General features: G+C 49.2%; 2 protein-coding genes across 2 annotated transcripts; both read left to right on the top strand.

Annotated features, from left to right (window-relative positions):
- Positions 1 to 7,228: 7,228 nt before the first annotated feature.
- LOC101824227 (orthopedia homeobox) lies at positions 7,229 to 15,227 on the top strand. The gene is made up of 3 exons (XM_005065645.3): positions 7,229 to 7,403; positions 8,620 to 9,029; positions 14,642 to 15,227. The coding sequence occupies exons 1-3, from the start codon at positions 7,367 to 7,369 to the stop codon at positions 15,170 to 15,172; spliced, it is 978 nt and encodes a 325-aa protein (XP_005065702.1). The 5' UTR covers positions 7,229 to 7,366; the 3' UTR covers positions 15,173 to 15,227.
- Positions 15,172 to 17,259, top strand: LOC110339606 (MAGE-like protein 2). The gene is made up of 2 exons (XM_021223843.1): positions 15,172 to 15,625; positions 16,829 to 17,259. The coding sequence occupies exons 1-2, from the start codon at positions 15,172 to 15,174 to the stop codon at positions 17,257 to 17,259; spliced, it is 885 nt and encodes a 294-aa protein (XP_021079502.1).
- Positions 17,260 to 17,604: the final 345 nt, after the last annotated feature.

Genomic DNA, 17,604 nt, shown 5'->3' with positions numbered 1-17,604 from the left:
CTTTGGGAACGGCTTGGGAAGAATAAACTCCAAGGCTGCTTTGAGCTTCAGTGTAACACCTGCCTTTGCATTCGCGCTCCCAGGGGACTCCGGGTGGGGTCGGTGTGTACTGTGTGTGTGTGTGTGTGTGTGTGTGTGTGTGTGTGTGTGTGTGTGTGTGTGTGTGTGTGTGTTGGGGGAGCTTCCACCTGCTCGCAGAAGTCCCGGACTGACCCTGCCTGGCACAGGCGCCAAGCAGGAGCCCCGCTCAGTCAGCCTGCTGTCCTCCAGGTTGTCTGGGGAAAGGAGACCCGAGCAGGCGCACGTGGACGGGGAGACGTGGCCACAGCCTGGCTCTCCGCGGGTCGCCGAGGAGCCTTGGCCACCGGAGGAGACCTCGCGGCGGGCGCAGCGCCCCCTGGAGGCCGGGCGGGGTGGGGCAGGGTGGCAGAGCCCCGCGGCCGCTTCGCAGGGCGGTCCCGGCCTGCTGGGGACTTGGGCTATTTTGTGACTGCACCATCCACCCAAGCCTCATTACCACCTCTTAATGAGACCCCTTTACTCCGTGACGTGCAACCGCTCCATCTCATTAAGGAAATCGCTCTTCAATGCTGATTATTTTATTTGCAGCCATAATTATATTTCTTTCGGCTAAATCACGGTTTAATCGAGCCCACATGGAGGGCAGCAGCACTAATTACGGCGGGGGATGCGGCGGCGGCGGCGGGCGCGGGCCGGCCGGGGCGGCGGGGGTGCCGGGCGGCGGGCGCGGCCGCGGGGCGGCGGGCGGGGAGGGGCGCCGGCGGGGGGCGGGGGCCCGGGCTCAAACACAACAACTTATTACTTCTAATTCCCCAACTGTCACCAAATCACCTGCACGAAACAAGAATCTAATTTGTTAAGCTGGCATGTCTGCAGATGGAAGATCGATCTTCTCTGTAGATTTCTCTAATTGAGTGAATATAGACGCCCGGAATTAGCTGCACTCGGGCTGCAGGGAGGGAACAAGGGACAGGGAAGGGGGACGGAGGGAAAAGAGGGGAGAGGGAGAAGAGAGAAGAGACGGGAGGAAAGAAAAGAAAGGCGGGAGACGAGACGTGGGGTCGGAGAGAAGCAAAGAGAGTGGAAAGCATGAAAGGAGTGGGTGGTGAGAGAAGAAACGGGCAGGAGGAGAGGGCAGCGCCAAGTGGAGGAAAAGAACGCGAGCATGGAGGGAAAGCCGAGGGCAGAGAAAAGCCCCGCTTGCCCGCTTGCAGAAGGCTAACTGCCTATAGAATCCGGGCTCCCTCCGCGTCTCACCCAGCCAGTGTGAGCCAAAGTGACTGGGGAAGCCAAGCCCCTGTCATTCTGTACCCCAGACCAACTGCTTAGGAAAAGGGAAAGGTTGTGATGGAGGAGCTGGGGCGCGGGGCAGGGGGAGGGGGGCTAGGGATGCGGGTGTTGGTGAACGCTGGCTTACAGAATTACATTTGTTTTTCTTGTGATTTTATTAAAAGTCACTCCTCATCTCCAGAATGCGTGAAAATATCTACTTTCCACTCAGATACACCGCATTAACTTGTTGGAGGCAAATTTGTTTGTTTGTCTATTTTATTTATTTGCTACATAAGATTGATGCAGTCTTATTAGCGTTATATCTAGTTATAGAAAGAGTAGGGATTAGATTTTTTTATTCCAATTACTAGTCTTGCCACCTAACTGAATAACTGATTATTTATCCTAAATAAATAGAAATAAGATAAGCAACAAACTTAACACATGCAAATAAAATCTGCATGCTACTTATTATGGTCCATGTAGCTAATTGGGCCCATTAAAATTACAGGGCAAAAAAGGCAATAGAAGGGAAGCCAGGAGAAACAGTAGAGTCACAGGGCAGGTACTGATTTCTCATTGTCTGGGGTGGTTGTTTCTTCATTGAGGGCCCTGGGTGCCAGTTTTCTGGAGAGAAAGACCCAAGAAACAAGCTAGGGTCTAGTGACTGTGCTTAGGAGACTGGCAGGTGACAGTCTGCTTATGGTTTGCAAAGGCAAACTTGTGCAAAAAAAAAACCTATTCAAAGAGAAACTATCTATATACCATCCACCCATCCACCCACCACCTGTCTATCACTTCCTGTGTTGCCAAAAGCTCCCTTTTGTCACATTAGTTTGCACCAGGTTTCTAGCTTCTCAGCAGCACTGGCAAGCCCCAACCATGCAGGTGACCAAGCCACGGACCCCCAATGCACCGCTTTCAGGCATGCACACCACAAGTACACAGGCCATGCGTGAGCGCTGCTCTCAGTGAGGGAAGAAGCAGAAAACAAAGGTTGGGAGCTTGGGCCTGGAGTCGATTTGTTGTTGTTGTTGTTTTGCTTTATTTTCCCTTTTCCCCTTTAGGCTGGGTTGGCTTTAGTGCATCTGGATCTCAAGGCCCTCAGCTCCTGGGCTAGGGAAGTTTGGAGGCTCAGCCTAGGCCCAAGCCTGTTTGACTAAGAGTTACAGATGCTTATCTTGCCCTGGGAAGTGGCTGCCGGAAGAGGAGGGTGCTTTTGCAGTGGACGGGCAGGGTCACTCAGCCGAGTCTTCTTGGCTCTGGTCTCTCTCTGGCTGGCAAAGGAGAGTTCTCTCCTGCAGAGGAGCAGGGAAGCACCAGGCACCCCTTTGTAGAGCCTGCACTCTCTCAACTCTCCTTTCCACTCCCTCACTCCCACAAACAAGCCTTTGGTGGAGCAGTCCGAATCTCCAGGGCGGTCATCTGTAATTTAAGGACCCTTACCAGAACAGGGTGGACACTGAGGGCTGGGGAGCAACAGTTCCGATGCCTAAGGTTGGTCTGGGAGAAATCCTGGTCACTATTGTTGCAACTGGCCTCGCCCCCTCCCTGCCCCCTGCCCTTTAATCTTTTCTTCCAAAGTGGGCCCCAGCAACTGATGTACAGTTGCTTTTTGGTTATTGCATATCTGGAAAAGTAAACAGGAGTGTTCAAGTCACTTGATTTGTTTTCAGTAAGCAAATAATACCCCAAAGCATGGCTGTAATTTACCACGAATTAAAATTGATTCTTTTCATCAGGCAAGAAAATAGGAAAATGTGAGATCGTTAATTATTGAGGGAGGCGCTTCTCATTAAAGGGAACAATGTTACAATTCAGCATCTAATAGCAGGAATGTGAATAATAACGCGCCATATTTCAGCCCACTGTCTACACAGAAAAGAGCCGTTTACAAACAACGCAAGCAGCTGAAAGTTACATTTAATAAACACCCGAGATTTCTGTAAGTGGAAAAAGCAATTAGGGCTCTGGGCACACTACCCAATTCTTCCTGGAGCACCCTCTATATATTTTTATTCTCCCTGTCTCTGTCTGTACAAAGGATTTGCAATGATAGCAAAAACACAATTAGAGAGAAAATCAGAATTTCAAACCTAATCTGCATAAATCCATCTTTTGGGCTCCTTGCCGGCTCTCCCATTCCATCCTACCTCCTATTCCATCCACATTTTATTTCTAAGTCTTGCTCTAAAATTGGATGGCAAAACATAACGTGGGCATTGTTTGTATAGCGGGTGTACTTGGAATTTACATAGCTGTAAGTTTTTTTTTTTTTAAAGAAACACCCCTCTCTCCACATCGTCTTCAGACAGAGATATCAAATTCTGTTCGGTCTGGGTGCTCTTGCCTCGGGAGCCAGGAGCCAATTCCTTGGCCTTTAAAGGCTCTTTGTGCTTCCTTAAAAAGGAGAAGGGGAGGAGGGTAGAAAGAAGAAGAAAAAAGATTTCCCTGTGCATCGTCCCTTGGCAGGCTCTTGTACAAAATTCAATCTCTATTTTTTATGAGAAGTAAACTGTCTAAATAAATTTTATTAGGGGCAACCAATATATTTTCTGGTAGTTCCCTTTGTTCCACTTCTACGTGTGTGTAACAATCTAAAACCTATTTATTGAGGAAAAATCACTGGATCCGTCATAGAAAATCCTTTTACTTTGCTTTGAAGTGATTTCTGAAGACATTCTTGTCATTCCGAAGATTTGGGGGCCATTGCGCTAAAGCTTCGCCTTGTTAGGGACTTCAGTTCCCATGATCATGTGGGAAATGCTTTGAATTATCAACAGCAATGGGCCTGACCGGCACTTTCCCGGCTGCCCCAGGAACGTGGGAAGATGACGGGGAATAAAACTCTGGTAAATACATCTCAGGCGCTGCCCAGGTGGATTCAGACATTGACCAAACCGAGTTGCAGAGCCAGAACAAGGAGTGGGGGCGAGCATTTAACATCTAGACTCTGCTTCCCGGCCACGCCTGCTGGTTGCCAGCTCCAGGCTCCAGCCCCAGCTTGCTCCCTCCCCACCTCAAAGCCCCCAAGCTGCCCTCTCACCCCCTCCCACCCTTAGATTTCCCTTTTCCCTTTTTTCCTCTTCACTCTCCCCACCCCCCGAGGTGCTTATGCTCTGAAGTCTTGGAAGAAATGATTTAGTTTGTTTATACTGCTATAAAAATCAAGACCAATAGAAAAGTCATAAAATGAAGCGGGCTATCAATCACGCCGCAACATTGTTATTCAGTGGTTACTAACAGAGATGGATAATCCTTTGATTTTGTCCCATTGTTATTACTCTGATGTGTCTTCACATTAACTATTACACATTTATTTATCGACCTGAAAGATACAACAAAACAGAATATACGAGCGAGTGCGTGTGGGAAGATGCAAGGCACCGACACAGCAGATCCAGGGCTGATGCATGACCGGGACATGAAGACACACCACACACACACACACACACACACACACACACACACACACACACACACACACACACACATGCACGCACACTGGTAGGCTCCAGGCCCGGTTCTCTTCCCGGGTGACCTCCCGGTCTCTCCCTTAAGCAGCCAGGTTACTGAAGAATCGGACTCCTCAGACTCTAAGCTTGCAGAATCCCGCCTTCCGATTCCTCCTTTAGCCACTTGGCCTGAATACCCAGAAAACCCCACCCTGTAGGTTCGAAACTCAGGCCCAACCCCAGGTGCTTGCTCTTGTGCCAGGTCCTGAAGAGCGCACAGTCCTGTCCTGCCCCGGGCCGCTGAACTCTCCTCTCCTGCTTCGCACACCCGCTTGTCAAATTTGGGGGTTTGTACAGAGAAAACCAAGCTGCTATTATCAGATGGGGCTCAGTTTGCTTTTGGGCTTGGAATTTCCCTCCCAGGCGAAACCTTTCTGGATTTGGCACCGGGCAAAGCCCCCAAGGCTCCTAGGCGTGCTATAGTCGCCTGGGCTCCTCCAAGAGCGAGAGCGCAGTCCGGCTTCCCAGCCAGCTCCCGTTAGGCCGCCTTGGTACCCTGGGCTGCTGCGGCAGACCCACCAAGTCCGGAGCTCCCTGGTGAGCGGTGTCCAGCGCTCGCTCGGAGACACCAAAACCCAGGCCCTGCACTCACAAGCTTATGTGCACCAGCGAGGACTCGCGCGTTCGTGTGTGTGTGTATGTGTGTGTGTGTGTGTGTGTGTGTGTGTGTGTGTGTGTGTGTCTGCCTACATAAGGACTTTGAAAAGGGCTGAGGAGGGGAAGTAGAAAACAAAACTGCTCCAGAGTTGCTTCGCAGCCTCCTTTGTCTCCTTGCTCTTCTCTCTCTCTCTCTCTCTCTCTCTCTCTCTCTCTCTCTCTCTCTCTCTCTCTCTCTCTCTCTCTCTCTCTCACACACTCAGTAAAGGGGACACACACACACACACACACACACACACCCTCTCACATCTGCTCTCGGACAGCATTTCCAATGTTTTGTGTAAGTCAATTGGCCGACGAACAAAAAAAGCCATTTGTTCGGTATTATTTAAAACAGACTTCAGAGGGCCACCCTTTTGTGGAAGCTTTATTTGCACTAAATGAATAATCTTAATTGCATCACTCTCGAATTAAAAATCAATGTTAATCAAGTTGGGAGTAGTAAATATCAGTTTTCATTTTGCCTTGGGTGGAGGGCATTTTTCTTGTGTTGCAAATAAAAATACAAGTCAAATAACTTTAAGGGGCATCATGTTCTGCTGCAAATACAATTGAAACGGATTGTTTGGGAGCAGATCAGAAACGGTACAGAATTTTGCACTTAATTTCCTCAGTTATCATTTACAATAAGAACCTCTGGGCTTGACAGCCAAGTCTAAACAGTAGTAAATTAGTACAAATTTATACTGATTTTACTCTAATAATCGTAATAAAAGCTTATAGATTTGGCACTAATTACATAAATGCCTAATGATCTTGAAAATTACTCTGGTTAGAAATATATTACTAATCTAAACTTTGTTGTTGGCTGGCTCTGAAAAATCAGAACATTAGAAATGGTTCGCTTCACTTGTGCAAAGCACTTTAAACTGTTCAAGGAGTTTAACATATCCAAGAGGAAAATAAAGAGCGGTTAACTTTATTTACAGCCCTGAGTAGCTTTGGTAGCCTAACTGAACTTAGAAACTTTGATCGAGGCCGGTTGGGAGCCAAGGAAGAGACCTGTAGGCCCATTGCATTGGGCAGGAGGTCCTGGAAAGCAGCTTCTGGAGTTTTGGAGAAGGGCTTACTTCCTGAAGCGCCCCATCACCACCACCAAAAGCGGACCGTGGACCTTGGCAGAACAGGGCAAATCAGCTTCTTTACTCTCTAGGCCTGAGGTGCCATTGGGGTTCAGTAGGCCCCAGGGCCCAGCTGAGGAGTGTGGACCCCCTAGCGAAGGCTTATAGAGCAGTGGCAAAATTTAGGGAGGCTCTAGAGGCTGGGGTTTGCCCCCCCTGGAGCTGTCCAGTGTCGCCTAGCTGGCGCAGGGGGGGTGGGGGTAGGACTCTCAGGTCACGCGGAGGTCATGCCCTGCTCGGCGTCTAAAATGCCCCTGTTCCAGGAACATCCTATCTCTGCAACACCGAGCTGACCTGCGCCTGTGAAACGAGCAAGGCAGAACCAGGAAAGGGAAGGTGTGCCTAGAGAGAATCTCAGGGAAGGACTGACCGAGGCTCGGCCCGGAGGCCCAGGGCGAGGCCAAGGTGGCCGCTGCTTGCTTTAGCGGCTGCTGGAGGCTGGAGCTGCCTGGGCTGCGGCCGCCGCCTCCTCCCGGCAGGCGCAGGCGGGCGGGCGGGCGGAGTGGGGGACTCTCCGGGCGCTGACATTTGCAGGCTGCCCTCCTGATTGGTCCCCTCGCCGAGCTGCTCACGGGTTCATTCAACTGTTAAGCACCTCCCCGTCTCTCTAAAGGACATTATAATGCAAGAAGCCCCCTTTTTAACCACAAACCGAATTTTCTTTCATTTAGGTGATCTATATATATCTATATCGTATAGCTTATAGCTTATATCTATTTTAAATAACTTAAAGCCGCTAAAATTTGGGGGGGAACAGCTTTCGCCCTGGAGCGGTGCGCGATGCTGTCTCACGCCGACCTCCTGGACGCCAGGCTAGGTGAGTGAGCGCCTCTCACCCGGACAGCCAGGAGAAGCCGGGGCAGGAAATTGTCAATTTGTTCCTTATTTTACCTTAATGCGCCCTAAATGGACTAATTTCTTTAAAAGTAATTGTGCTGTATTAAAGTTTAATTTGCTTTAACATCGTCTTAAAAAAATCTATGGAATATGTAGATCCCCAAACAAAAAGGAGTTGGGAATGCTGGCACTTTTTGTTTTCTTATTCTTTTTCTTCCTCTCTCCCCTTAATATTTTTTTAAAGGAGTTCTAGCCAGTGATAATTTGTCTGGAGATCTCTCTCCCTTCCACTCTTGTTTGCTTCGATTTGGAATTCCTTTCTTCTCTTTTTTTTTTTCTTCTTGCTATCTCTCTACCACCTCCTCCTCTAAGTGTGGTTAAATTGGTTTTCTTTAAAAAAAAAAAGATCCGGCCTGAAGGAGAAGTGACTGTATGAAGGTAGGTTTGCTAAAGGTGCTGGTTAGAAGACAGCCCAGCGCATCCTCCAGGCACCCCGCCTTCTACAAGGGACCTGCTGTTGCCAATGACGGGGAGGGACGAGCCGTTTATTTATCGGGAGAGAAAAGTTGAATTCTCTAAAGTTTGATTCACGGTTATGGCTATAGAGTTTTCTCGAGTTTCTTTAAAGCTATCTGGGTTACCGGGTTCTGGGGTCTCCGGCTTGAGAAGCTGTAGTGATGGATGTGACTCCATTTCCCAAACACCTTTTCTGATTTGAGGGGGAGGCGGAGCTGATTTGGGTTTATTTTGAAGGGTGGAAGACTTGGAGACATATTCATCTTCTGAAAGTCAGAGGGAATCGGCCAGAGTTCATTAGCCCTGAGTCGCTCTAGATTTTTCTCTCTCTCCTGCATCCCCCGTCCAAGACTTTACTCAAGGTTTCCTGGGACACCGGGGATACAGTTAATGAAAGGACTCGGGCTGGTTTTATTGCCGGACCTGGGAGTGTTTTTCTGTGGGAGAAACGAAAGCGGGAGCGGTGAACCAGCGGAGCAGGCTGTGGAGAGAAGGGGAAGGCCAGGAGATGTTATTTCAACCTAGCGGTCCAAACCCTGGGAAACCCGGCTGAGGTCCGGGCAGTTTCCGCAGCAGGGCGAGCGTGTGCACCGAGCGAGCTGAAGTAGAGCCACTCTGGGAAGACACCCGCTCCAGACATCTCCGGGAAAGTAGTGACCAAGATCCCCTTCCCTCCTCAGGTATGAAAGATGCCGCCGAGCTTCTGGGCCACCGGGAGGCGGTGAAGTGTAGGCTGGGCGTGGGGGGCTCTGACCCCGGGGGCCATCCGGGGGACCTGGCGCCCAGCTCGGATCCAGTCGAAGGAGCCACTCTGCTGCCGGGCGAGGACATCACCACGGTGGGCTCTACTCCTGCTTCGCTGGCGGTGAGCGCCAAAGACCCAGACAAGCAACCGGGGCCCCAGGGCGGCCCCAACCCCAGCCAAGCGGGTCAGCAGCAGGGCCAGCAGAAACAGAAGCGCCACCGGACACGCTTCACCCCGGCTCAGCTCAACGAGCTGGAGAGGAGCTTCGCCAAGACTCACTACCCCGACATCTTCATGCGTGAGGAGCTGGCGCTGCGCATCGGGCTGACCGAGTCGCGAGTGCAGGTACACCCACCGGGCGTGGGCTCAGGGGAGGAAGGCCAGGAGGGACGGGGGTGGGGGGACCAGAGCACGGCGAGCCAGGTCCCGGGGTCCCGGGGTCCCGGGCTGCGCTCTGGCTGTCACTGCGTCCCGAGTGGGATGAGCTCGTTCTCTGTCCAAACACTGGCTAGGATGATCGACAGGCCCCAGTGGACTTCCTCCATTGTAGTCACCCCCCCATTCCTAAAAACAAAACAAAACAAAACAAAAAAACCGAGCCCAGCGTTGCGGGGATGCCGGGCTGACTCTTTCCTCCAGAGAAGGGAGCCAGAGAGAAGGGGACCGCCTTGTCTCCCCAGCAGCCCAGCCCGGCGCTCACCGTGTTCCAGCTCTCACTGTTGGCTAGCGTTTCATTGCCCAGAATGAGTTTCTAGTAAGAGTTTGGGTAAATGGGGGAAATGTCACAATTATACAAAAACAAGAAAGAAGAACTACTATGCAGTGGGTGCCTTTAAAAGAGGGGGGCGATTTTTAGTCTCTTAAAGATCACCCTCTCATCTTTCAGGCAAAATACTCTCAGCTTTGTTGGTTTCGAAGGTTTGGCTTGTGCAGTCTACCAGGGCGCGGGACTGGCCGAAAATTACCCCCCACACACACACCGCGCGCCCCATCTATGACCTCTGGGTTTTTAATTTTAATAAAAATAATTTAGATTTCCCCTAAAAATGAAGGCAGGAATTGAGCACTGTCTCTTTCGGGTATCTGACCCGAGGAAGGAACTTTTCAGGCCAGAAAGATTAACCTGTAATTGAGAAAATCATTAGTGTCCGGATTTTTATCTAACCACCCTCCAACTTGTAATTATATGGAATCTAGGAAATTTCACCTGTGCCTATTCTGAAAATTGGGGGAGAAAAGTATAAGATTAATGAATTCCAAATTCCTTCCTTTCTTTTTCCTTTTCGAAAGACTGACTGGTACTGTTACAAAGGCGGGCGCTTGGGTGAAACCTTGCACTTAACCTGGAGCTATCCACGGTGCTGAAAACATTTCGTCGTTACTTGGGACATTTTTTTTTTTTCTGTCCAGTATCCTGGGTGCAAAATGACTAATTTGTCAAGCCAGTGCCTGATTTTGTAAATTAACTTTAAGAACTTCAGTTCGTTTACATTTGACTGACCAGGAAATCAGAATTTGGTTCCATTTCGGTATTTTGTAGATCGTCTAAACGGGAATACTACTTTTGCTCTAGTAAGAAACAAGTATCACCAGGGACTTAATTAATAGATAAATATTCACAATGTTTAATATTTTTATTCAGCACAAGTCTGGTATTTGTTGGTAAACTCAAAGTCTGAATGACGGGGCACAGACATTACACATATGGAACGTACTAATTACATTGTTCAGGTGTATTCCTGTTCTTTAAGTCTTCACCTTACAATCCTTTTAAGCATGGTCTCAAACTGTTATAGATATGTACAGTCTCAACACATGTCAATGATAACACTTGATTGAGGGCCCAATACTGGAGAATGAAAGTTCACAAATTTACTTTTTGTTCTCAAGAGAAATCTTAGCTATTAATTTTTGTTTTAAAGAATGCAGTGCTGGTCTTAACCTAGACATGTTAGTAATTAGTTCAAATTAAAATAGAACTTAGAATCACAAATAAAATATAATTGGATGGCTGATTTTATGAAAAAAGAAAATGAGGTCTATTAAACTTTATTAGGTCTTCCAAAGGTTAATGGCAGTGATTCTTTTAATAGAAAAAGTTATAAATGAAATAAAATATACACTGTATGGTAGTTATTTTCAAAAAGTACACAAAAGAATATTTAAGAAGAAAGAGACAAAGTATGTTAATTGTTCTAGCATAATGCTCAACCAAAGATAATAGCTTGAGCCCACTGATAGAAACAATTTAATAGAATGGCAATTTCAATATTTTTAAAAAATAATGTTTCATAGTTTAAAAAGTAATCAGATCAACATAACCTTCTTAATTAACATTTCAAAATGATTAACATTATGTAATGTAATGCAAAAATAATTTATGGAAAATGTATTTACTTCACAATTCACTGTACCATTGCTCCTTGACCAAATTCAAATTAAATAGTAATTGGTTTACATTCTTATATGATGAGTGCTTCATAGTTTCCTTTATAGTTAACAGATTGCCACACATTCTTTCCAGTATGTGGGCCACTGCACTGATTAAAAATGATCTAAACATTTAACTTATTGCAATTGTATGTTTTCAAAGATGCTTTTTTTAGACTAAATTATCCAATATTCTTAGTTTTTGTCTTTATCTGGACTACATCACACTTTGAAGTATTTACTAAAGCACCTCTACTCATATGGAGGCCAATTCTGTGTATGATATCGCTCCCCCTTTCTGGCTACTGTAATAAAACCATTCCTTTTATAGCATGCCATTATTAGAAACCAATTTCAGAATTATTTATAACCTGGAATGGCTTATTAAGCAGCAATGCGAGAATCATGCAAATTATGCGATCAAATGCAATATAATAAGCATAATCATTAGTCTCTAGCACGGATTAATTAACTTTCAATATTTTATTTACATAAAAACCAAATCAGTGAAATAACTTCTGCACAGTCAGGCTTGCCTTTCAATATTTTATACGAACAAAAATAATGTGCTGTAATTCCATTGACCGTGTCCCCCAGAATGGCCCTGTCACCTGCCACATCTTAATAGGGGGACAAGCTGAGAGTATTTTCTAGTTTTCTAATGGAATGAGAAATTGCATTTTCTTCCTCTCCCAGCACTATTAAAGTGTAATGAATTCGGCCCAGAGTTCACGGCTGGCTGATCGAAATGAACCTGAGATCTAGGAGTTAATACAGCTCCCCAGATTTCCTCCCAAATCCTCACATTAATCATTCGCTGGATTCCAATGAGGTCTTCATAAAGCGTTTGCTTCAAGTGTGTGGGGGTAATATTCTTTCTTTCTCCCCTTCTTTCTCTATTTCTAAGCCATTTATAGCTGGGGAATTAAACGGGTTATATATTTTAAAATACATTTACAGTATGTCTATATTACTGTAACAGCAGATATCAGGAAAGTGGATTTTTAGATTCCAACCTCCATTAGATTCTCACTGTTGTATTAAGCATTTTCTGAGGAAAGCTGCATTTCAAACGGAGTACAAAGTTGGGTCTTCGACTGTGGTTAATGTATTTCTTGGAGTTGTCATCTGTGCATTCTGAAAATCTCCCTTAGGTTTTGTCTGCATTTTAACCCGTCATGCTCTAGTTTTCAAGTGGAAACATTCACACTTTAAAAACATATGCATCATAGCTTGGAATGGAGATGCTCAGCGTTCATGTGGATTCCCCCCCCTTGAATCTCAGTAAGCCATGAAACATAAAAAAATTTGTAGCCATCATTTGACTACTAACCCTCAAACATAATTGAGCATGATTTTTCGATTATCCCTCTAATATTCAGTTCTCTGCAGTGCTCCTTTTCCTTATCTGCCTGAGCAGGCACTGGGCTCAGAGGCTTTTTTTTTTTTTTTTTTTTTTTCTGGCAGCAATGTTTGCTCTTGGAATTTTGCTGGGCAGTTTGACATAGTTTTCATTTTCTTTCATTTCTTTCTTTTCCTCTTCTCCCAAGTTGCCACCTCCTAAACACTGACCCTTTAGGACTCACTAGCTCTTGAGAGGGTTAGGATTTGGTCCTGACTCTCTCTTTTTCAAAATGTTCCTGGAAGGCTGCACATGAGCTGGGAGGCCATTTTGGTCAGTCGAGGGTTTTTCTCTTGTCCAACTCCCAAACTAGTGTAGGGTAAATGCTGCAAAGGGTCTTCTCACTTTCCTTCCACCTGAGGCCAAAGGCTGCTAACAGCTCAATCCGGCCACATTGATCCCATCACCACCATCAAGGGCCCCTCGGCCTCATTAATCCCTGTGCCACCAACTGAAGAGCTGCAGCTAAGGACTCCAGCACGCTTATCCATCACCAATGCTGGGTTAAGCAGCCTTGTGGGAGATGGTGTACAAACCAGAGAAAGATGAAGAGGTGGGTGAGGTTGCAGGTAAGACAGGAAGACATGGGTAGACTCAGAATGAATTCTGAACCGAAAAGCTATTGGCACCAGTTAGCCAAGAGGTCCTGCTTACACAGCCAGAAATTCTTGGTTTACCAAGAATGAGGGCAAATAGGTCCACATTCCTGATGCCACAGCTTGCAAAGCAAATACTACACAGATCAGAATAGCAGATAAATCACTTTTGGGGCCACAAATATGGAGAGCAAGCTGTGTTGGTCAAATTCTAACAGGACTAGTCAATATTTGACCTCTGTCCAGCACCATTTTATATTTAGTATCAATAGTCATCCAGCTAACTAGATTTTAAACGGAAAGCCTGCCAAGTAAGTGTACTGAGAGCCCCCTCCTCTTAAAGATAAAATTCAAATGGGTGGAGATGGGAAATTATTAATGTGAGAGAGGTTGTCTATTATTTTTCAGAGGAATTTTTGCTTTGTGATAGTGAATTTCACGTTTGTAGGCACATTTACCTGATAGACTCAGAAATTCCTGGGCCAAACTCAGAAAAGAAACACCAGGAGGTTTGTCTGAGGTATATTTTATCAAACAGTTTTTCTTAGAAAAAAAAAAGATATGTCTATTGTCCCAGCAAATTTAAATTTGCATTAGACCAGTGAGAGTTTTAAAGTTGACCTCTTTTCCTTTGTATTGGTCAGAAAATTTGCCTTAGTCTATAACACGAGAGGTGAGTTGGTATGTGTGTGTGTGCAATCTGCAGGCATTAGAGGACATGTTATTAGGGATCTGAGGTAAGTTATTGGAAGGCACAGATCGAAGGCCCAGGGGTTCAGGATTCTGGTAGCAAGTTCCAGCACACCCGAACCACAGACAAAGGTGCTTCAGAGTGTTTTGGGAGTGAGATGGGGAGGAGCATTGTGGCAGTTCCCCCAAGCACTGAGAGAGGAATCAGAAATCAAGGTGGCAACCAAACACCTCAGCTCAGCGGCTCTCTTTGCCACACGGGTCACTGTATTAACCTCTCCGCTCTGTCAACCGTGATGCTAGGGGGTTTCCTTTGTCTTTCGATTTTGAAACTGTTTATGTCATTCGTGGCCTTTCATCAATTTCCAAATTTCCAGTGTTTCTGAAAATTCTATACCCCATCAGTGCTATAAGGCACGCTATTAAGCCACATGGGTACTCATGTTTATCTTCATTTGTACACCTGTGGGTCGAGCCTTGACACATGCCTGCCTCCAGACTGGTGCATCTGTACAATGCAGACTATGCCAGAGTGCAGGGGGTGGTGAGCGCTGCACAGCGGAGGTGCCTGTGGGTGCTGTGTGCTCGGTGCGTTCCGCGCCAGTGGGCACCGCGACTTGAGAGCTCCGGAGTCTGCGTTTGGTGGCGGCCAAGGGGCGTCCTTCGTGCGGCGGCGGAGGCGGAGAACCCGGAGCTCGTGGGGGGGGGCGTGTCGAGCCCGGAGCACCGGGCTCAGCCAGGGGCTGAGTGACCGTGAGAAGCCAGGCTTCCGGGACTCGAGCTCCGCACCCGGTTCGCTAACCTCGCCGGCTCTTGTCTCCCCACCCCGCCCGCTGCAGGTCTGGTTCCAGAATCGGCGCGCCAAGTGGAAGAAGCGCAAGAAGACCACCAACGTGTTCCGCGCGCCCGGCACGCTGCTGCCCACGCCGGGCTTGCCCCAGTTCCCGTCGGCCGCCGCCGCCGCCGCCGCCGCCATGGGCGACAGCCTGTGCTCTTTCCACGCCAACGACACCCGCTGGGCGGCGGCCGCCATGCCCGGCGTGTCCCAGCTGCCGCTGCCGCCCGCGCTCGGTCGCCAGCAGGCCATGGCTCAGTCGCTGTCGCAGTGCAGCCTGGCTGCGGGGCCGCCGCCCAACTCCATGGGCTTGTCCAACAGCCTGGCGGGCTCCAACGGCGCGGGGCTGCAGTCGCACCTCTACCAGCCCGCCTTCCCCGGCATGGTGCCCGCCTCCCTCCCCGGCCCCAGCAACGTCTCCGGCTCGCCCCAGCTCTGCAGCTCCCCGGACAGCAGCGACGTGTGGCGGGGCACGAGCATCGCGTCCCTGCGCCGCAAGGCGCTCGAGCACACAGTCTCCATGAGCTTCACCTAATGCCGCTGCGCGCAGCCCGCTCCGCCCGGGCGTCGTCCCCTTCCCCACCCCACACCCCGACACCCCCGGCCGCGCGCGCCGGGCTCCCAGCTCCCCCGCCCGGTGTCCCCGGTCCTCCCCGAGCCCCAGCGAGGCCGCCACCCAAGTTCCCTCCCCACTTCCCGCCCGGCTCCCCTAGCCAGGCGCTGCCCGCCGCCCCGGCCTCCCGCTTGCCCGGGTCGTGCTCGCGCCCTCCTCCCGGCCTCTGCCAGGCGGCGTCCCCGGCCACACTTGGGTCGCTGCTCCCCCACCCCACCCGCCCCCACTACCCCGCCTCGCCCGCGCCTCCCTCCGGGCTCCTTCTCTCCCAGCGCCTCACGCCCCTGCTCCCGCGCCCGGCAGAAAAGCATCCTTCCCGCCATTTTACTTACCAGGGAGTCGACTCAGGATCTGAAATCAGACACCAATGGACTGGTTTGTGGGCAGAAACACACACACACTCACACACACGCACACACACACACATGCACACACTCGCACCGTAGCTCACGCTCACACATTGCACACGCGCGCGCACACACGCACACACATACACACAGTGCATCTTGGTCACAACACGGACGTGTTCAAGGTACAGCACAATGTTAGGGATTTTTGTCTTAAAGGTGGACAAGCATCTGCTACCAACCGCCTCATCTGAGGGCCCAACTGATGTAATTTGATTTAGCCTGTATTCTTTCTCCGATACTCCTCTCTTTCTTTCCCGGACCACCACCCTACCCTGTCTACCCAGTCACACCCATGCAACCCTCTGTTGGCTTGCAAAAGAGCGCTTTCGTTATAGCTCGGTTTTTCTTTTCTTAAGCACAACTGTGTGAGGGTACAGAAGGGAAGGCTTCTCAGGAGGAACACGCCAGCGGATTGGGTGGCTGGAGCAGACTATAGCAGTTATGTGACGAAGGAAGAGGTGATCTTTCCCATTTTGATAGGCCTTTATAGGAAGAACAAAATACACATGTAAGGGATTTCTTTTTCTTTTTCCTTTTGTAAAAGCAAAAGCCACATCTCTTTTCTAGATCCTTCAGGACTGGTGTTCGTTTGCTTCCTTTCCTGTTTTTCTCTTCTCCTCCTCTGTGCCCTTGGTTGTTCTGTGGTCGTCCTATCTATCGCGTCCTCCGTGCCCCTCGGGGCCTCCTGCCGGCCGCCGGCGGGTGCAGGCGGACATCTACAACCCTGCAACTGTGTACAGAGAAACGCAATCAGCTCCTTCTGCATGTGCTGGTCAAATCCAAACCCAGAGAACAGAAGCGCTTTCTAAGAATGAACAAACATGTGAAATAGGATGTTTTGTGTAGATAAAGCATTCTTGTTACATACTGGTCAATTTGTGATATGTTTTAACTTATTGTCTGTGCTTATTTATGGAATTTGGTTTTCTTAATAAATGTTTGAGCTAATATAAAGCATATTATTTGACTTTTCCGGACAAGTTTATATCAAGTTAAATGTAAATGGATAAAAATAAAACCATTTTCAGTATGTGATACAGAGAACGATGGGCTTTGGTGTAACTTTGGCAGCAGGATGGAGGGTCATAGAGGAGCGAGGAGAGGGCTGATCTCAACTTGAGCGATGGTGGTTGGGGTGCTGGGGTGCCTGGGCCTTTCGCCCCTGCAGGGACTTGGGTTTACTTTCTGGGCAGCACTGTGATGCCTCCCCAGCCTCCACAGCAAGGCTGCCTGCTGTGCCGGACCCGGAGCTTTCCATGCAAGCTCAGAGTCTCGCGAGGCTTTGGGCCTAAGGCTGGGCTCTGGGCAGGGCAGGAGGGCAACGCGGGGTCAAGAGTCGAGACGCTTCTGTGGCGACTGGGTCGGTCGGACCCGGGAGCTCAGAGGGCGCCCCTCGCGGACCCGGGCTGCAGGGCGCCTGAGGTGAGGGCTGCGGGCGCGGGGAGCCTGGGTGCAACTCCCCAAGGTGTCCTGCCAGCCCTCGCCCGGGCAAACGGGGCATCCGAAGCGGGTGTGGTCCGCGTGACCCCCGGCTGCTCCCCGCGGCTTCCCCCGCTGGCCCGCGCTCGCTCGCTCGGCGCTGCCTGTCCTCGAAGTTAGCCACGTGCTCCGGGGACACCGCGGTCTCCGCCGCAGGCCGCGGGCGAGGGTCGCCGCCGGCGTGTGTGAGAATCGGAGGCAAATCGATAATCACAGCCCTGCTTTGGAAAACTAACCAAATCAATCTGAAATCCGACGGTCGTTATAGGTATTGAGAGGGCGCCCCTCTTCCCATGGGAGAATTTCTCATTTGGTTGCCAGAGAGTAAACCCTAAAAGCACCCTTGTTCTAGATTACAGTTCTGTGCCACAGGGCTAAACGTGAACTTCAAGAGCTACATGTAATCTTTACTCAACTACCAGCGCACAAAGGGTCGCCATAAAGGCGAGGACAAAGAGGACTGTT

The sequence above is a fragment of the Mesocricetus auratus genome, unplaced genomic scaffold, assembly GCF_017639785.1.
Source record: "Mesocricetus auratus isolate SY011 unplaced genomic scaffold, BCM_Maur_2.0 Super-Scaffold_100020, whole genome shotgun sequence".
Taxonomy (NCBI): Eukaryota; Metazoa; Chordata; class Mammalia; order Rodentia; family Cricetidae; genus Mesocricetus; species Mesocricetus auratus.
The sequence above is the reverse complement of the archived record's forward strand: the minus strand, read 5'-3'. Positions and strand labels throughout refer to the sequence as shown.